The 21,061-nt window shown below is 36.3% G+C and overlaps 2 protein-coding genes and 1 long non-coding RNA gene across 3 annotated transcripts in view; 1 reads left to right on the forward strand and 2 right to left on the reverse strand.

Annotated features, from left to right (window-relative positions):
• LOC147832882 (uncharacterized) overlaps positions 1-1,286 on the reverse strand; it is a 67,347-nt gene extending 66,061 nt beyond the window's left edge. Inside the window, exons 1-2 of the long non-coding RNA XR_015515109.1 lie at positions 1,138-1,286; positions 437-879 (exon numbers count right to left, since the gene is read on the reverse strand). This is a non-coding gene — a long non-coding RNA (uncharacterized LOC147832882). The remainder of the gene's footprint in view (positions 1-436; positions 880-1,137) is intronic.
• A 3,237-nt stretch (positions 1,287-4,523) lies between these two features.
• On the forward strand, positions 4,524-7,753 carry olfcj1 (olfactory receptor C family, j1). The gene is made up of 6 exons (NM_001110291.1): positions 4,524-4,729; positions 4,839-5,124; positions 5,366-6,178; positions 6,251-6,481; positions 6,585-6,708; positions 6,840-7,753. Exons 1-6 carry the CDS (start codon positions 4,524-4,526, stop codon positions 7,751-7,753), a joined length of 2,574 nt encoding a protein of 857 aa, NP_001103761.1.
• An 8,676-nt stretch (positions 7,754-16,429) lies between these two features.
• On the reverse strand, positions 16,430-18,738 carry LOC101882592 (zinc finger MYM-type protein 1). Its single transcript, XM_087293293.1, has 3 exons — positions 18,503-18,738; positions 18,307-18,409; positions 16,430-17,052 (listed from the first exon to the last, which is right to left on the reverse strand). The coding sequence occupies exons 1-3, from the start codon at positions 18,736-18,738 to the stop codon at positions 16,525-16,527; spliced, it is 867 nt and encodes a 288-aa protein (XP_087149419.1). The 3' UTR covers positions 16,430-16,524.
• Between the last annotated feature and the right edge of the window lie 2,323 nt (positions 18,739-21,061).

Below are 21,061 nucleotides of genomic sequence, written 5' to 3' on the forward strand. Positions count from 1 at the left end.
TGACCCTTTCGCACCTCAGTGTCTGCTGCTGCCATTGGCCAGATTAAGCCGGCTCTCCTCCAGTCATCCTCGCTGTTGCTCCCGCGACAAAAACAATGAGTGGACATGACAGCAGCACGGTGAACGCAATAAATAAAGAGACTTAAAAGTATTACTTTAACACGTTTGTGCCCGGTAATGGGTAAACCGAGGGCTTAAATGAGAGGATCTGTTGAAAAACGTAAGTTTATTTCATAACAGACAATCGTAATGGATTTTAAATAAGTGAATCATGATGCAGTTGGGTTGCAAAACTTTACTGTAACACTTTTCTGATCATTTTAATTGACTGAAATTACTATTGCTGACTACATAATGTTGAGTCCTAACATACGAGTTAAAAATCTGAACTTCCCATCACCAGGCCTGGATTAATAATTTAGAGGCCCCTGGGGACAATGTCTTGAAGGCCCCCTATTGCCGCACCCCATAGTTAAATTAAAAAATAAGATAATATAATATTTGTTAAATAAAATTAATTTATAATATATTGCCCACATTTTTAAAATAATTGATACACACTACACATATTTCTAGTTTACAAAGATTTTACAAAGATTTTACTTATTTCACACTTTGAAAAAAAAAGTACTAAAACAACTAGGGGAAATTAATGCATTTTAATATACTTGTTCAAGTTCACTAAAGCAGTACTAAAATTTATATTTAAGGTATTTTTAATGTATAACTTCTACAAACTTATAATGCACATGATTTGGATAACACCTCTCCAATCCGGTTCTAGGAATTGGAGTCCTCCATAATACACACACTTATCAATGATTCCCACTTGTCTTTCTTGTGATGAAAAGTAGACAAAATCTAAGTGCAGACGGGCCCCTGGGCCTGTGCCCATAATGCCCAAAGGTTAATCCGGCCCTGTCCATCACTACTGTGTGTCTAACTTGAGGATGGGTAGATGGTTGTGGTAAATGATAGTGTTCATTTGTTCTCTGAATACATGTTTAAAAAATTGTGTGGCTGAGTTGTTATTATACAATATTTATACTGTTGATTTTGAATCTTGTACCTAACAAATATCCTCATTTAGAAAAAAACTGAAACTAATACTAAAACTAATAAAAACTAAACTAAAACTAAGACATTTTTAAAATATAGAAACTAATAAAAACTAAGAAATCTACCTCTAAAACCAAAAACACTAAAACTAACTGAATTTAAACATAAAATGTCAAAACGAAATAGAAACTAAAACTAATGAAAAATCCAAAACTATTATACCCTTGTTAGGCCGTAAGGTGAAGCACCTTTTCTTTTCATTCCGTTCCCACACATGGGGCACTACATTCTTTTTATTTAAAAAAAAAATGGATCAATTGATATGGAGTTTAATTGAAGGTTGTATTGAAGGTTGGATACACAGTTCTCTGTGTATGATTCTGCAGTTATTTTTTTTTTACAAGTGTTTAAAGCTGGCAACAGTCCCATCCTCATGTAATCGTTTTTTGATGGTGAGAGATTTGCGTCGCTTTGCGTCACGTGCTTCCTGCTAGACCAATAAGATGACCTAACGGATGTAAACATGGTCCAAGATGGCCCTTGTCTTGACTATCGAGTAGCGAAGAGGATGAAATTACAGTCAGACAATCACCAAAAAGCAGTAAAATGGATTACAAACAATGCTATATGCATCTCACATCCACTTCAATGTGCGGCATTAATACTAAAGAGAATTGTAGGTGACTCTCCTTGTTTGACATGTCTATAGCCACCCACATCTGACGATTCAAATATTATTGCAGCAAAATCTATTGTGCCATTTGAACTGTTTAACCTAATTGTAAACAGCAAAGATTAGTGCTTAAAATGTGACTAAAATGCAGCATTTGAATCTCATAATTTAATAGAAATTGAGGAGAATAACTGCAAAAAGAACCAGCCCTTTCAGTATGCTGGCTATAGGTCTGCTAATACATATTAAATCTCTTTAACATTATTAAATGTACATGCTGAATCACTGATACAGTATATGTTAACTTTGCTTGCAGTCACAGTTCTGAAGTTCAATTTTAAATGGTTAATTTTATTTAATTTTATTTAATTTATTTAATTTTTTATTTTATTTAATTTTATTAGCAGCTCTGCTGCTGCTTTCAGTTGTAGGATATTACTTGTGTAAAATTGCATTAAAACTTGCATTATTAGCATTTAACACTGAATAAAGCACATGAGGTGATCGCAGTTTATAATGATCACAGTGATCACAGTCATGAAAATATAAATTTCATGTGTTGATTAGAGCAAAAACTCCCTTTTTCATGGAAAATGTTCCTTCTATTCCATGCCATTGCTTTTATTTAGAACACAACTTAAATTAGCCTTTAGGCTAGATAGTCAGGTTCGCTCCTGTCAATCTAGAAACCTGTGCTTGCCTGATCTAGAAATCAGGCATGCAATTCCTAGTTTAACCACTGGGTGTCAAACTTACATACTGAACCTTTAAATGAAGAAAAGAATCACAAAGCTTCTACTACAGAAAATTCAGTTTTTACTGTTGATATTTGGTGCCAGTTAATCAGGAAGTGACGATTTTGTCTTCTTTGACTCGTTGGATGGAAATGCTGCTTAATTCAAACGTCTTTTGCACATAAATTAAATGTGCACTTTTGAATGAAAACGTGTGTGTGTGTGTATATGAGAGATAGAGAGAGAGGGAGAGAGAGAGAGAGAGAGAGAGAGAGAGAGAGGGAGAGAGAGAGAGAAAATGTATGAGTAAACCTGCTGAATGTTCTCATCAGTAAAGATCTTTTCTGGTAAAAGCTTGAAGAATGTAATCTTGCAAGAACAAACAAATCTCATTTATATCAAATAACAAATATATATCTCACAATTCTACTAAAGCTAGTACCTCAACATTTGTCATTTAAGAGGCAACTGACTGATAATTATGGTTTCCACACGTTAGTTCTATAAATTCATTATATTTACTCAATACAAATTCAGAAAGTGTTGAAAACATATATACTTAGGTAATTATCTATTGTAAATGATCTAGTATTTACAGAAATAAATAATAAGCATGTGTCATATCCTGTTATTGTTAAAAAGTTAATATTTCTCAGCAAACAGTCTATTCTGACTGCAGAAATGCATCATATGAAAACATTAGACTTACTTTTCTCTCTGTTTACCATAAAGTGTCAATTCAACCATTTAGTAGACCATGCGTGTGTAAAAATAATTAATAACATACTAAATAGTTTTTATGGCACAAAGCTTTTAAAAGACAAGGGCTCTTAGAGTGTAATATGAAAAAAATGCTTATTTTGCAAATTTTCACTAAAAACAGTTCACATGGCAGGAGTAATTTCTTTGTTTTTGACTTTAATGGGAGAAGTGTTGTGACAAATGCTGTAGATTGACTTGGTGTTAACCAGTGGATTTTTTATAACAGGGTTAAATTAAATTATTGATACTGTAAAAGGAACCTTATGAAAAAAAAAAAGTCTGATAAACCTTTCACCGGAACCAGTTGGTGGCTGAAAAACACTCGCTGTTCAAGTAGCCCATTACATATAATTAAAAGCTCATATCAATTCATATACAGTTGAAGTCAGAATTATTAGCACCCTGTTTATTCCCCCCCCCCCTAATTTCTGTTTAAAGGAGAGAAGACACAACACATTTCTAATCAAAATAGTTTTAATAACTAATTTTTAATAACTGATTTATTTTATCTTTGCCATGATGACAGTAAATAATATTTTACTAGATATTTTTCAAGACACTTCTATACAAATTAAAGTGACATTTAAAGGCTTAACTAGGTTAATTAGATTAACCAGGCAGGTTAGGGTAAGTAGGCAAGTTATTGTATAATGGCGGTTTGTTCATTAGACTATAAAAAAGTTAGCTTAAAAGGGCTAATAATTTTGTTCCTTAAAATGGCTTTATAAAAACTGAAAACAGCTTTTATTCCAGCCAAAATAAAACAAATAAGACTTTCTCTAGAAGAAAAAAATATTATCTGACATACTGTGAAAATTTCCCTGCTCTGTTAAACATCACTTAGGAAATATTTAAAAAAGAAAAAAATCAAAAGGGAGCTAGAAATTCTAACAAACTGTATATTTAGTATTGCACCACAGGCACCATTCACATGCTATAAGTGTAGTCTTATGGAAAAGCAAACTTATTTAATAACCTTCTATCAAAAGCAAAACTATATTAATTTAAAGGCCAGCTACACAATTTGATTAGTTAAGATTGTACAACTTAACTTTACAAATATTCACAATTCTTTCTTAGTGTTTTCTTAACCAGTAAATTAAAAAGGAGGCTTGAGATTGAACCCAAGCAAAAGAATGGTTATTGGACAGTTTTTCTGTCACTCATCCTAATTGCATTTATTATTGGTTGGAAAGGGTAAACATGTTGTGTGAAGCACAGTCAATTTATACATATAAAGCATTTTCTCTTGACAACCTCAACTTCAGAAATATATTTTCACATACTACAGAGTCATGCTGTTGCTTGCAACCATTTTGACGACTATTGCCTGTACTCTGAGTGCTGCAGAACCAGAATGCGAAGCTTATATGACAGATGAACTCCTTTATTTCTCAAAAGAAGGTAATGTCTCTATTGGGGGTGTTTTTTCATTCCACCAAAATCCAGTTGGAGTAAATCCAACACTCAGAACTAATCCAGGAAACATCAGATGCAATGGGTAAAGTTGTGGCTGTGTTATTTCATACTACTCAAAAACGAAGTGTTGTTTTTAAAGGTTGCCAATATAATCCTAAAAAAATACATCTTTGTGAAAACTTCCTTTTCAGACTTGATCCTGGGGAACTGCAATATGCAATCACAATGATTTTTGCCATTGAGGAAATAAACAATAGAACTGACCTACTTCCTGGCTTTATACTTGGCTACCGCATTTATGACTCTTGCCCAAGTATCCCTCTCTCTGTTGGAGCATCATTAACTCTGATGAATGGGCAAATGGAGACTAAAAAAAGCTGTGCAAGTCCATCTGCTGTGCAAGCTGTGATTGGAGAAACTACATCAACATCCACCATAGACATCGCAAGGACTATTGGTCCATTTAAAATTCCAGTGGTAAGTCAGTGTTAATAACATAAATTATTATTGCTTTATTCTTAAATTTAGCACTGCACATTTTAGATACATTTTTTAGATTTTAGATTAGATTTTAGATTACTCTATTTTTAAAAACTGACTAATTGTATCTGCATACATCAGAATCACATTGTTTTGTGTCTACTGTTACTCTAGTGTGAGTCAGGAATCATTTTTCAAATATTACAGTGATTTAAAACATTTATTTTGTCTTTTTCAGCTTAGCCATTCAGCAACCTGTGCATGTCTCAGTAATAGACAGCAATATCCATCTTTCTTCAGGACCATTCCAAGTGATTACTACCAGAGCAGAGCACTGGTTAAACTGGTCACCTATTTTGGCTGGAAGTGGGTTGGAGCTGTAAGAAGCATGGGAGATTATGGTAACAATGGAATGGCCACTTTTCTAGAAGCAGCTGAGAAAGAGGGTATCTGTGTCGAATACTCTGTGTCCATTTACAGAACAAATTCAAGAGAGAAGATTTTGGAGGTTACAGACATAATTAAAAAATCAACATCTAAAGTCATAGTGGCTTTTGCAGATGGCAACGATTTGGACATGCTGATTAAAGAGCTTTATTACCAAAATGTAACTGGTTATCAGTGGGTTGGAAGTGAGGGTTGGATCACGTACAGATTTCTAGCAACTGCGATTAACTATGCTGTGGTTGGGGGGGCAATAGGTTTTGCTGTGCCAAACGCTTATATTCCTGGGTTAAAGGAGTTTATTACAGGTAGCCAGCCTTCTTTGAGACCAGGCAACACAGGACTGGTTGAACTTTGGGAAAGTGTGTTTGACTGCACTTTAAATTCACAAACACACAATGCCTCCAAGATATGCAATGGGCAGGAGTCCTTAGCAAATATAAATACACGTTTTACAGATGTGTCTGATGCTAGTCTTTTAAACAATGTCTACAATGCAGTCTACGCCGTTGCTCATGCTGTTGAAGAACTGCTGACTTGTGAGAAAGGGAAGGGGCCATTCCACAAAAAAACATGTGCAGAGAAAGGGAAAATACAGCCTTGGCAGGTGTGTACTACTAAAAGTCATTCTCTGTTATTCAAAGGCTATGGGTATTCAGGTGGAAACTGTTTTATGCAGGTGCTGTATTATCTAACTCAGGTGAACTTTACGACCAAAAATGGAGAAAATGTTCACTTTGACAAACATGGTGACCCAGTTGCACGTTACACACTGGTTAATTGGCAGATGAGCTATGAAGGAATAATAACATTTGAATCCATTGGCTTGTATGACGCATCCAAGCCAGAGGGACAAGAGATTCAAATGAGAGATGATATTGAGGCAATCTGGGCAGGAAACCAGAAAAAAGTGAGTTATTAAGGAAGGAAGTAAACTAGTAATCTCCCATAAACCTATATTTTTCTATAGTTCCTCTCAAAACATAATTGTATGTATGTGATTTTGTGTGTAGGTGCCTCTGTCTGTGTGCAGTGAGACTTGCCTTCCAGGCACTCGACAAGCTTTTGTGAAAGGAAAACCTATTTGCTGCTTCGACTGCATTGACTGTGCAGATGGAGAGTTCAGCAACACCACAAGTGAGACGAATAGGCATCTTTTATCAAAAGTGACACTTGTCATTTTGCTGTGTTGATAACCTGAAATCTGTGTGGTTTTTCGTTGTCTTGAAAGTAAGTTGTTTTTCTCTTGAATCTTTCTGTGCTTTCAGATGCAGTTACATGCATACCATGCCCTCTTGAGTACAAATCAAATGGGAATAGAACACAATGTGTCCTCAAAAACATTGAATTCCTGACATTTAATGAAGTAATGGGTAATATACTTGTAACATTTTCTATGTGTGGTGGATGTCTCACAATCACAGTAGGGCTGATTTTTTTCTACCACAGACACACACCAATTGTCAGAGCCAACAACTCAGAGCTGAGCTTCCTGCTGCTTTTCTCGCTCACTTTGTGTTTTCTGTGTTCTCTTACTTTCATCGGTCAGCCCACTGAATGGTCCTGTATGTTGCGTCACACAGCATTTGGGATCACTTTTGTGCTCTGCATTTCCTGTGTTCTAGGTAAAACATTAGTTGTTTTAATGGCATTCAGGGCTACACTGCCAGGAAGTAATGTCATGAAATGGTTTGGACCTCCTCAACAGAGATTAAGTGTTTTTGTCTTTACTTTTATACAATTGCTAATTTGCATGCTTTGGTTAACAATGTCACCTCCATTTCCCAACAAAACTACAAACAATTATAAAGACAAAATAATTCTTGAGTGTGATTCAGGTTCAGCTGTTGGCTTCTGGGCTGTACTCAGTTATATTGGCTTTCTGGCTATCTTATGTTTTATTCTAGCTTTTCTTGCCCGCAAGCTGCCTGATAACTTTAATGAAGCCAAATTCATCACATTCAGTATGCTCATATTCTGTGCTGTATGGATCACTTTTATTCCAGCTTATATCAGTTCCCCAGGAAAATTCACTGTAGCCGTGGAGATATTTGCTATTTTAGCATCAAGTTATGGAATGCTCTTTTGTATATTCATTCCTAAATGCTACATTATTTTACTAAAACCAGACTTGAACTCTAAGAAAAAAATCATGGGTAAAGTGTCTTCAAGGGTTTTTTGATTTAAATTACTATTATTATATATTAATAAGTAAAATTGTATGCTTTACACTTATTATTTTAATGCTTTACATGTATAAAAATATGTCATTGACATTTCTTGTGACCTACACTTTTGGATATGGATGTGAACATTTAATATGATACAGTGATTGGACAATGAAACTGATACCACATTAATTCATTAGTATAATGTAGGGCCTCATTTTGCGACTACTACAGTATCTATTTATCTTAGGAGTAACCGATACAAGTACTTAAGAGTTGCCAGAGGAATTTTAAGCCATTGATCTTGCAGAATAGTGTAATGAAGGCATTCTTGTATTCTTGTATCAAAATCACACCAGGAAAATGTGTCTAACGTTTAATCTAAGGCTGGGTGCACGATCAAAAAAAAAAATATATATATATACATATATATATATATATATATATATATATATATATATATATATATATATATATATATATATATATTTCACTGTATATTTCATATCATTCTGTATTGAGGATTATTGAATACTTTTTAACAATCCATTTAGATACATCTTATAATAAAATAGGCATCTCAATCTGCTTTGGCAACCCCTGATTAATAAAAGGACTAAGCCAAAAAGAAAATAAATAAAATAAACATAAATGTAAAAGAGAGTTTTAATTTGATAAATAAAATGTTACAAAGAGTATCCAATGGTAGGCAAACTTTAAGGTAGATCAACATCTGTAAGGTGTCAATAACAATAATACAGTAAACCCTAAACTCTTGATTGAGCTTTCAATTAAAGGAACCAACCTTCAATATTCAAATACATATTACAACAATACAAATTTTGAGCAAAAAAGACAAATTGGTTAAACTCTCTCTGGTTTAAATAGTGCTAGAGTACAGTACATGATGCTAAAATTTCTTTTAGATGGGGTGCTAGTGGCTGGGATGCACAAGAAAAGAAACCATAAAGCCACTCTGGCTTTATTATTCTTCTCCTTACTGTTACTAGCCAAGGCACTCATTTTCACGAGTGTTATTATGACCTGAGGTGGCGATGATGAAACTCAACCCGAGTCCATTAACAAATTGCATCTAAAAGCACGTGAAAAAGCATGAGCTTTGCCATTTTCAATGTGCTTCAATGTGCTTTCCTGGCATCTGTGGTACCTAGGCGACCATTAACCATTTTTTTTAGATGATGAAAAATGGACACACCGTTGCTGCAGGTCTAATACATGTTTTACTTATTGATAAAAATGAAACAGTACTGGAGTGTTAGGGCTCTTTGTTTGTTTGAGTTATTTTTGCTCTACCATTATTACTAAAATGTGTATATTCCATACAAAGTCTGAAGCTGATTGATTGGTTTTACTTACACGAATCTCAGTCCGCTTGAGTCAATCTGAAAATATAAGATGTGAGCCTGGAAAATTAGCATGCCTTGAAAATAAAAATAAGAAAAACTTGCACAATCCCTAAGCTTAAATTGTTATTTTTAATCATTATTTCCAATGGCGTACCATCAATAAATTTGATACCATTTTATCACCCAGCACTAGTTTAATCTGATGTTTATATAAAAATTTTGTAAGATACATGTCAATTAATTTAAAATAAATTGTTAAATACAAGCCATGTCTAAAAATACATGTCATGTATTTGGATTGATTATGATCTTTCTATAGTAAACTCAATCAATAGGATGCGTAGACCCACTAGGTACAAACTCCATATTATCAGCTGATTTCTTTAAATAAACTGAAGTAAACCATTTAGCAAGCCAACTGCTTAGTTGCGAGTGTTTTATTTATAGCATATGCAAGACCATAATGAAAAAAGTGAAATAAAATATAAATGAAGTTCAAATGAAATAAATATGTTGACTAGTCTACACACATGTGGCGGAGCGGATGGAGAGAGGGGAGAAGTTAACATTAAACAAGAACTCAATACTGCCGACTAAAAAAGTACTGCACCCCCCACCCCCATTCCCCAAAAACAAAAAATGTAAACCTAGAGGAAACAATGCAACCTATGAGAATATCATGATCAATAGTGTCGTAAGCAGAACTCAGGTCTGTAAAAGTAGTAACAAGATGCAGTCTTGGTCAGCAGCTAAGGGTAAATATTTGGTTACTTTTACTATTACAGTTTCCATACTGTGACAGAAACACTTCAAAAACATCTCATATTAAGCTTCATTCATCTGTAAAATGAAGCGTAATTGCGCAGAAACAGCTTTTTCAACTATTGAAGACATAATTGGAAGATTTGAAATAGGCCTATAATAAGCTTAGTTGCTAGGATCCAGTTGTGGTTTCTTAATATTAGGCTTAAATACAGCTAGCTTGAAAGAATTTTGAACATGGCCTAATGTTAAACTAAAGATAAAGAGGAGTTGGCAACATTAAGATGAGGTTCTCTTACTTCAGGTAGCAACACTTTCAGTAATTTTGTTGGAATTGAGTCTAACATACATATTAGCTGGTTTAGACATATTCATAAGTTTATCTAGCTCTTCCTGTCCTATGATCTTGAAGCACTGTACATTATTTTGATTTAGTGGAATATTTAATGAATCTAAATTATAAGATGGTGCAGAACATCTTCTTTAATATTTTCTATTTTCTGTCTGAATCTGACTATTTTATTACTAAAAAAAATCATAAATTCATCATTAATAATTTGCCGTGGGTCAATTTGTTCTGATTCATTCATTCATTTTAAAGAGGCTAACGCCTGTTTCACACCGCAAGTGTCAGCGGCGCGTGAGCAGAGCGTGAGCAGCGCGTGTGTTTTCGGCGTCCATGTTAACAGATTAGAGCTTTCATACCGCACGCAGCAGCAGCACGTCAGTGCGAGGCGTGAGCGTCGCCGAAGCAGCAGTGCAGCGATAGTTTCGGCGCTGGGTCTATTTTTGACGCGCTGCTCACGCTCAATTAAAGTGACAGTGCATTGATAATGACCAAAACACATTGAATGACAGTAAAAAGTAGCAATTTTACCCAATAAATGCGTTAATAATGTCAAATGGTTTATATATAGTCATTCAAATTAACTTAAAACGATGAAAAACGGCAACAAACATTTATTTAGGCCCGAACTACAAAACCGAATGTAAAACAATTTTAGTATCAGTTTTGCTTAAGTTGCACACTAGTGTTGTAGGAGAGGGGAAATAGAATATTTACGGGATTTGTAGTCCATAGCGAAGTGTATTGTGGGTAGTGTAGTGCGACACGCATGCTGGATTATGTGAGCTCGCTGTGTTCTGTGCAGCTGAGCAGAGCAAGAAAGTTTTAATCGGCTTTGTTATATGTTCACTCGAATTATTCCTACCGGGAGCTGTTTGCACTGTGAATCTGACAACACGAAAATAAGTAAAAGAATGGCATGCATTAATTACTTTTGTCCGTCTCATCATCTGCACGAGCATGAATTAACGAGCTTTTATTCTGCCGCTGGACATCACTGAAGCGGAGAAAGTAACACTAGTTTGATCATGTATAAATATCATTATAACTATATTGTATAAATATGATTATAACTAGGTCTACAGCAACCTGATAATCAAAAAACAAATGACATGATATCACAGGCGATTGTCTTCTGACTGTAGACACTTCTCTTGAGAAGCATACAGTACTATTTGATCTATAAAATTTGTAAAATAAACATTTGCAGGTTGATGAAACAGCATAGGAGGGGCCTTGGTGCAGATGAAAAGTTTAAAAAGTGTATTTGTATATAGAGAGACATGGGTAACTAGATAGAATAGACAGATAGGTTAATCTCAGCAGCAGCTGCCGAAGAGCTGCGCGCTGCAGACGCAGCTAGTGTGAAAGGCAAAGCCTGCGTACTGCTACTGCTCGACATACGCGCTGCTCACGCTCTGCTCACGCGCCGCTGACGCTTGCGGTGTGAAACAGGCGTTAGTCTGATGAATGAAACGCCAACTTATCCAGCATATGTTTTATTCACTGGATGCCTTTCTAGCTGCATCCCATCACTGGGAAATTTGTTCTGATGATGACTGATAATATGTTAGTTTAGCAGCAGTATCAATTAAAAATCTAGGATTGTTACGGTTATTTTCTATCAGTTTACAGAAGTGCTCAGCCCTGCCAAATTTTAGAGCCTTCCTATAGCTGGACATAATATCTTTGTACACAATTCTCAAGACCTCTTATTTGGATGTTTTGCAAGCATTGAAACAACACTTTTAGTTCAACAAACTGCCAATCAAAATCTCAAGAGCCAATAAGAATGAATCACTGGTAAGCACAGCCCCATAAAAAGTTTTGCCAAAAAAGCAAACATAAATTTGCAAAGCGCAAAATAATAATAATAATAATAATTAAAAAAAAAAAAAATCTATAGCAGCAGCATTTTGGACCAACTGAAGGCGAGAAACCTGGGATTTTAACATGCCACAGTAAAGTGCACTGCAGTACACTAACCGTGATGTAATGAATGCGTGGGCAGCCATCTCTAAGAGTGATGGGATTTAAAAAGTGTTTAACTTTAGACAGCAGATGTAGTTGATAAAAAACTGGAGCCAATTGATTTGTTTGCCGAGTTTCAAGACTTATCAAAGATGACACCCAGATTGCGGACACGGGGCGATCTGAAGGCAGATAAGCTGCCCAAATCTAGGCAAGAGGCCTGAACGTTATCAGTAGGGCTAAAGACAATCACCTCTGTTTTATTCTCATTTAATGATAAAAAATGGGGGACATCCAGATTTTGATCTCATTTAAAGCCTAGTTCACACTAGAAGATTTTAAGCCTGATTTGAGCCCGATTTGTAAGTTAACGAGCTCGCCGACAGATCGGGCTGTGATTTATGTGTGAACTACTGAACAACGCATCAACGAGGCTCGCTGACGTGTCGCCGACACCTCGCAGACGGAAATCCAACATTTAGCATGCTAAATATTCCAGAGCAGTCGGCCAACTCAACCCCACGTGTGGTCCGATGTAGTGAGGAGCTGCAGCCAATGAGAGAGCATATCAGCATGAGCTGAATGCCTGTGTGCTCAGGAGCTCAACAGAAACATCTGTGATTGGTCAGAATGGGCATCAACGCCCTCGCTTCATTTTGTGTTAACACAGACATGAGAGTAGGGTATATTAACAGTGGAACTAGAATTCTGTAACTATTAGAATTACCATACTGCTCATTCTGACCGTTCTCATATAAAACGCCATATTGTCACAACATATTTACATTCAAAGCTATTATTGAGATATTAAAATTAAGCTTTGAATGTCTGGGATCATATTTAATGACACCATTACCCTAAAAGTATAATTTTTTTTGGTAATACAGCCTATAAATATGTGGTTAAGATACTAGAACATGCAAAGGTCTTGGCTTTCATTTTCACTTTCAAACAGGAGCTATTTCGCATCACAGAATATGCTGTTTTGAAAGATATCTGAAGTAAATTGATGTTTTTGACATCAGAAAGTTTTGGTTATGTTAGCAGGAAGTTGCTTGGCAAAAAAAAGCACACATATTTAAAGTCACGAAACGTATCAGACATGCATGCAGTCATTTTGACCAATATGGTAATTTAAGGCAGAAATGCTCAGTTCTTTATTGTTTTGTAATAAAAAAATATATACAACAATGTCAGAAAGAAATACACTGATAGTTAGAAAACGGCAGGGTGTTATTTGTTAGTTTTATTTCAAAGAGTTATACAATTACAAAAATTAAAAACTCTCTGTGTATCTATCCACTCGAACCTTGCAGATGAGTGATTAATCCACTGATAAATCAGCTGATTTGACAATGTTTTTAAATGATTTCTCCAAAGCTTGAAACGCTGTCAGTGATGTAATCAGCACACAAGCAGCCAGTAGTGTTCAGCTTTTTCTGATGACTCCTCCCTCAAAATTTCATGGGCTGTGGTTTGGTAGCTTGAATGAGCTGTTGGGGAATGAGTTGTTGTCAGATCATGTAGTGTGTGACCCCCCTCTTGTGGATCATTCACAGAGTGTTGCCTAGTGTGAACACCAAAGAGATTAAGACACAAAGTCAAGTCATGTAGTGTGAACGGCACAGCGATCTGCTGATGTTTAAAATCCTGTAGTGTGAACTAGGCTTAAGCAACTTAGTAAGGTACTAAGTGCGAGAGGGTCATCCCTCTTTATAGCTAAGTGAACCTGGGTGTCATCAGCATTAAAATGGAAAGCCACCCCATGACTTCTTAGAATGGCCCCTAGCGAAAGCATATATAATGAAAAATAGTGAGGGAGCTAAGCCTGAGCCTTGAGGGAGGCCACAAGTGAGATCAGCAAATGAGGATGAGAAACCTAATTTAACTGAAAACTTTCTTTCAGAAAGAAAAGACTTAAACCACTTAAGGACTATGCCTTTCAAGCCCACAACTGACTCTAATCTGGACAGCAGAAAAGAGTGATCAACACTCTGAGGAGGGCTGTTTCAGTGCTATGAGCCATTTTAAACGCCGACTGAAAAATTTCAGTGATATAGTTGCTTTTTAAAAACGATTGCAGTTGATCGAGTTTAATTTTTTCTAAAATCTTAGAATGGTAAGACAGACATAGGGCGAAAATTATTCAGAATATAGGGATCCAGTGAAGGCTTTTTGAAAAGAGGAGTGACAGTGGCCATTTTAAGTTCATTGGGAAAAGAGCCAGTAGAGAGGCACTTATTGAAAAAGGAAGTCAAGTTTTGGTCAACAGTGTGAATGATTTGTTTTATAAATTCAGGGTGGATGATATCATTAGGGCAGAAGGAAAGTTTAGTATTACTAATACATTTTTCAGCGATTGTAGAGAAGTGGCAGATTCATCAATACGCACGATTGCATTCATCAAATTTGCTTAACCTAAGTATTCTAAAGTAAGGCTGTATATTACAAGCAGGGATTCTGACACAGCAACATGAAGCAGGCGATTTACAAAAGTTGCGTGTAGAGGGGAAACGCGTCAAACTTAATGAAACAGGTAACATTTTACAATAGTACATGAATAATGATGTATTAATATGTACACAAAACATATTTTTTTAATGAATTAATGATGAGTTAAGGTATGCACTAATCATGAATTAACTTTAACTACAACATGATTCACATGAGTTCATGTGTGAATGATGGCTACCTTAATTACTTTTTAGTACATGAATGTTACCACACTAGTTTATGCCTAATTTACCATGATGAACTCATGATATGTTAATGTATAATTATGTTGTGACTTCACTTGGAGGGGCACATCATCATTAACCGATTCTTAACTACTCATGAACTCCTTATGCACGTCCAACTAGTGAGTTTACACTAAACAACAATAGAAAAGTGTTCTGTCAACATCAACATGAACAGGAGTTCATGAGTAGTTAAGGATGAGTTAATAGTAATGTGCCCCTCTGAGTAAAGTCATGACATAATTATACATTAACAGCTCATGAGTTCATGTTGGTTACATTTAGCTTAAACTTAAATGTTAATTAATACATTAATTAACAGCATGTACTAAAAAGTAATTAAGGTAGTCATTATTTACACATGAACTCATGTTCTAGAAAAAGTTAATTCATGATTAGTGCATACCTTAACTCGTCATTAATTCATAATAAAGTAATGTTTAGTTTACATATTAATACATCATTATTTATTTACTGTTATTGTAAAGTGTTACCATGAAACATTTGAGGGTGCTGGAATCAACTTAAAGGCAGATAAATGGGCTGTCTTTGACAGCTTGTGACATCATCTGGCACTTTTACTGAGTACAATAATATGGACACCAATACTTCGATGATTACGGTAATGGGTAAGGGGGCTTTCACACCTGCCAAATTTAGTTTGTTTGCATCACACTAGAGTTCGTTTTCCCTCTTGGTGCGGTTCGTTTGGGCAGGTGTGAATGCAGCAATCATACTCATGTGCGCACCAAAAGCGGACCAATAAAGCGTACCGAGACGTGCTGGAAGAGGTGGTCTCGGTACGCTTTCAAACGAACCCTGTAGCAGTTAGTTTGCGGTGAGAATATGATTCGTACTAAAATAGGCCCAACCGAAAAAAAGTACTGCCCCTTTTGGACTAATCCAGCTGCTGTAGGACGATGCGCTGTGCATTATGGGATACGGAGAAAAATATTTATTGACAGCGCTTTACCAACCGAAAGAGGGAAAGTGTTACCTGATGGATCGTTGGTAATATTTCCGCAAGATGACCATGTCGCAGTTTAGTCAAATTAATTCACGGCTTCTTCTGAAGTGACGTGCGATGCATTAAAACATTGTTTTCCAGCCGCAGCCGTGCTTCATTCTTAAAATGTATAGTTTTTCTAAAGTGATGTATGCAAACTATGTAGTATACTATGGCCAGGGATACAATCAGTCAGAACAGTCTTCCCTAAATAGTAAAAAGCAACATTTTTTGCCTGACATTTTGTTTACTTGGAGGAGTTCATTGACATTTTCCGGCACATAAATTCTGACCAATCGATAAGCAGTTTAGGAATTATGTTCAACATCATCTGGCCAATGAGCAGTGGCGGCTGGTGCTAAAAAAATGTGGGGGGGCGCAAACACCAGAACTGACCTAACGGTTGGTAATGCAACAGTGTAAAAGCCATTTATCAGGTGATGTATGAAAAAACAAAAATATGACTAAAGCATACAACAAATGCTTCATAAATCAGAAAATTTTAGTTCAATTTAGGTTTATTATCAGTAATGAAGTAATCAATAAACACATGCACAGACACACATAGATGTTGCCTAATCACTGGCCAGTAGCACTACTTGAAAATAAATTTTGCTCTCCTTTCTTTCTGGCTTGCAAATTTCTCAATGACCTTTTGGTTGAAGTCAGTCATCTCAGTCACTAGTCTCTTCTCTATTGACAGCATGGCCAATGCATTCAGCCTCTCTTGGGTCATGCTGTTTCTCAGAAAAGTTTTTATTCTTTTCAAAGTTGAGAAGCACCTCTCAGCTTCTGCTGTGGTCATAGGCATAGTTACCAGAATCTTTAGGAAAGTTACAGTCTCTGAAAAGACTTCCTCAAGATTGTTCTCCATAAACAGCTGGAGTAGGTCCAAAGCACCACAACAGGCTCTGAACTCATCCTTGGAGTAGATGAGACTGAGCTCTGTCTTTAGCTTACTTCCATCGAGCACAGAATAGGCTTTCAGAGTCCTGCTAAGTGCATCTTCTGGAAAAGCTACTGTATACTGCTCAAACCTGTCTGCCTGCAGCAATGTGGCACTAACGAGGTGGTCTGTGAAGGAGAACCGCTCCAGTGTGTGTGTGAGTATGGTATCACAGACCTAAAGGATAAAGACAAAAATGATGTAATTATGTGTCAATTTCAACTGCTACATTAAAATAACCAGGTTGAGTTATAAAGGCAGACCAGTTGTAGTGGTTAAATTCATACTTTCTCAAAACCTCATAAACACATTCATTCTTAGTAAACATGTCAAGCTCCTCTAGAAGAAACTGAAGAATAACAAATCATTTTAGATAATAGTTTAAAGAGTATATACGTTTAAGAAGATCACCTAGTCATAAAAATGCATTTACATTTATCATAGTTTTATACAGCCCACTATTCCCAGCTTATAAATCAACAACACTTAGATTCAAAATTCTTATCAACTATTTTTATATAATGCTTCTATAATGAGACACTTAAAGACTCCTATTTGAAAAAGACCTGGTCATTGTATCATATAAACAAGCCAGTGTGCTTGCAACAAATTAAACTGTATTGTTTCATTTACTATCTCTGAGTAAATGTTTTGGTGACTACAATATTATTACTCCTCAAATTATTATTGAGCAGTTCCAGCATTATGGATGTGGCATTTGCAGTAAAAACTCAAAACATAAATTCACAGAGAAAGTATGTTAACATTATATTGAAATATCTGTTTATATTTTCCAAAACTACTGACCACGTAGCTATAAGATCAGCTTAATATCAATCTGTAAACATGTTTTGTACTTTAAAAGAGGAAAATAAACAAAGGAGTTATGGATGTAACTAAAAGAAGTCTGTGAGTTTGCAGTATACAACAGGCCTAATAGAAATTCTGTCTGTTAAACTGCAAAACCCCCCAAAATAATGCTAAGCAGGAGGTTAAGGGTTTTTTTTCTTCTATAAAACAAACATGATTGATTTTATTTGATAATTTTTCATTTATGAGGAAAAAGCTTAGTTATGGATTTGACACCTCTGTATTATGAGTGTGACGGATGTGAAATTGCCTTTTATGTGACTTGGGTAAATAAATAAAAAAATTTAAAAACATTGACAGAGACATTTGAGTATGTCTAAAGAACTGTAAAATACTTGCTTACACACACACACACAAACAAAAAACACAGAAACAGTTTCGGTATTTTGTTGAGAACTTAATTTTTTTCATGAAAAGGTTAACATTTGAAGGGAATTGCTCTATTATTATTTTTATCTTAAAATCAATGAAAAGGATATTTACAAGTTCCCATAGAAGGTAATTAAACAATACAGTTTAGCTTGTTTGTAATGACTTATTTTGATTAAAATAAAAACTCACTTCTGCTGCTATCTGTTCATGAACCTCTGGACTGAGGGACCGCCGCCTCTTCTGTTGAAAACCACCTTCACTGCATTGGTCAACCAGGGAATGGAGAGAATTTCTGTAAAGGAATAAGAAAGTGTATGAATAATAATAATAATAATAATATTAGTAATAATCATAATAAATCCAAAACAAAAAAAACAGCAACTACCTGATCTTCTGTATGTCCTGCTGGAATTGCTGGATGCTCCCCCTGATGTGGACTGAATCGATGTCCTTCTTCTGGAGTTTGGCATAAAGGATGTCCACATGTGGCATGATGTTGTGGAAAAGTCGCAAGAAAAAATTAAAATCCTGATTCTCCAGCAGCATGGCAAAGGCTCCTGCCTCTCTGACAGCAACAGGGTCAAAGTCCCCCGAGTCTCGATATGTTTGAAAACAGCGCATGAGGTCCTATCTGTGCTCAAACACTGTATTGATGGCACGGCTGTGGAAATTCCACCTAACATTGCTTGATGTTGGTAGTCTATGGGCCACTACTTTATCAAGGACGTCTGTGCGTTTGGGTGAACTTGAAAAAAAGCTGGAAAATCCTCCAAGGTCAGAAAAAAAAATTCTCACTTTGGAAATGTTAGAAGTGGCCTGTTGCATTATTAGGTTGAGTTGATGTGCATAGCAGTGGATGTAATGGGCATTTGGGTACACATCTTGGATTTTTTTTTGAACACCTGCCGTGGCACCCCTCATCACGCTGGCTCTATCATACGCTTGCGAGATGAGTTTATTCTTTTGATCCCCAGGAAGGATGACAGAAAGACGTTCTTTAAGTACTGTGGAGATGGAATCAGCTGTACTTGAACGCAGAGGAATAAACTCAAAAAATCTCTCCTGTACGTTGTTTTTTGAGTCAATGTACCGCAACACAAGCACAAGTTGACACTGTGTGGAAATATCGGTGGTCTCGTCGGCCTGGATTGAGAGAAATTTGCTGCTCTGTGCCTCTTCAATTATGTGTTCCCTCACAACAGACAACATACAGTCCAACAGCTCGTTCTGCACGGTTTTTGAAGTTCCCTTAAACACAGTGGCATTGTCGAGGTGCTCTTTTAAAACTCCGTCAAGGGAAGCAACAAAATCGACCAGGCCACGGAAGATACCGGGGTTATCCGAGCTCTCGCTCTCATCATGGCCACGCAAAGCCAGCTCAAACGCACCAAAAAATTTAACACAGTCTATTATTCTAGACAGGATGTGTCTATTTTTCCTAACCTCTTCATTGTGCCTTCTAATGCCAATCCTGTAGCCCTCATCTAGCTGTTGGGCAATGCTAAGCTTCCCAAAAAACTGGAGCCTCATAGCGTTGTCAAGATGGCTTCGGCTACTTTCATGACGCTTGCACTTTTCAGAAAGGTGTTTTAAATCGCGAACCCCTGTTGTTTTCCACAACGTTTCGGTGCCAGGACTTTGAAACAGCAAACACGGGAAACAGTAAAAGGCATGACTTACATCACAACCTGCCAGCCAGCTCCGTTTGTCATAACAAGTGCTGGAAAAGCCCCGAGTGTACGCGCGCCCACGATCACTTGACTGCTGTTGAATTTGCAAGGAAGGTCGATCTGGTCCAAGCTCCTTGATTCTTTTTTTTTCTTCATCCAAACGCCTTGTGAATGGATATCTTTGCAAAGATACAACGGAATTTTCCTTCATTTCGAGAAATTGCACTTGCTTCCACTATGATTAATAGTCGTCAGTTAACTGAGGAGCTGCTTGCTAAGTGAAAGGTCCAAGTGGGAATGGTCCAATCACATAAGGCCAACCATATAAAAACAAATATGATTCGTTCTGACAACATAAATGGGCGGGTTCGGGGCGCAGAGTGCTGCGCCCCAAGGACAATTTAAAACGGGCCAATTAGAGCTTTTTGTCATATCACATGTATTGCAAAAGTTCGTGTATCTACATAGACACTCATTAGTCCGGCGCCCCGCACACATATGAAAAAATATTGTTCATACATTTTTTTTATTTTCAATAAATGTTAGTATGACTAACTGTAGAGTGTTATCATTAAATCAATTTATTTTGTTAATATTTGTGATAATAAATATTAACATATTAAAGTAGGCTAACTTGAAGGGGGGGCGGCGCCCCAGCGCCCCCTATTGACCAGCCGCCACTGCCAATGAGTGATGTGGATTTTGTCAGATGAGTGTATTTTTGTTCTTTTCATCTGGTTCGGACCAAAGCCAGCAGTGTGGTGTGAAAATGACCCAAAGACGGCAGAAAATGCTTCAATGTATCATTTATTGCCCTTGGTCCTGATCAAATGTAGCGAACTTCATATGTGAAAGCACCCTAAGAGTCTACTATCTAAACAGCGATTTTTGATTGCCTTAAAGGACAACCTGAGTCTCAAAATGCATAGGTTTTATTTTCCGTTCCCCACCCACCGGTTTCAAATTCCATTAAACCAGCACTCCAGCAGCTGTTACTTCATATTTTCATCCAATAATTGTCAGGGAGCATGAACAACATGTTTATGAATGAAAGTGAATTGCTGAACTGCAGTTAAAATATAAAATGAAATGAAGAAATGAAACACCCGAAATTAACTCTGGAGGAAACTATGGATAGCCTGGTGATCTTATCCATATTTCTTTGCACGTTAAACACACATCGGCCACAACAGGAAATAAAAAGATTGCAACTGGGTTATTTGCATTCAAATTAATCACGTGCGTTAACGCACTAAAAAAAAAAAATAATATAT

The sequence above is a fragment of the Danio rerio genome, chromosome 18 (genome assembly GCF_052040795.2).
Source record: "Danio rerio strain M-AB ecotype USA chromosome 18, GRCz13ab, whole genome shotgun sequence".
In the NCBI taxonomy this organism is placed as follows: domain Eukaryota; kingdom Metazoa; phylum Chordata; class Actinopteri; order Cypriniformes; family Danionidae; genus Danio; species Danio rerio.

Coding starts and splice junctions, on each gene's coding strand:
- olfcj1 (NM_001110291.1), top strand. CDS start 4,524: ATGCTGTTGCTTGCAACCATTTTGACGACTATTGCCTGTACTCTGAGT. Junction 6,482..6,584: donor GGGCAGGAAACCAGAAAAAA/GTGAGTTATTAA, acceptor TTTTGTGTGTAG/GTGCCTCTGTCTGTGTGCAG. Junction 6,709..6,839: donor AGAGTTCAGCAACACCACAA/GTGAGACGAATA, acceptor CTGTGCTTTCAG/ATGCAGTTACATGCATACCA.
- LOC101882592 (XM_087293293.1), bottom strand. CDS start 18,738: ATGCGCTGTTTTCAAACATATCGAGACTCGGGGGACTTTGACCCTGTT. Junction 18,410..18,502: donor CAGGACATACAGAAGATCAG/GTAGTTGCTGTT, acceptor ATTCCTTTACAG/AAATTCTCTCCATTCCCTGG. Junction 17,053..18,306: donor ATGAACAGATAGCAGCAGAA/GTGAGTTTTTAT, acceptor TTTATCCTTTAG/GTCTGTGATACCATACTCAC.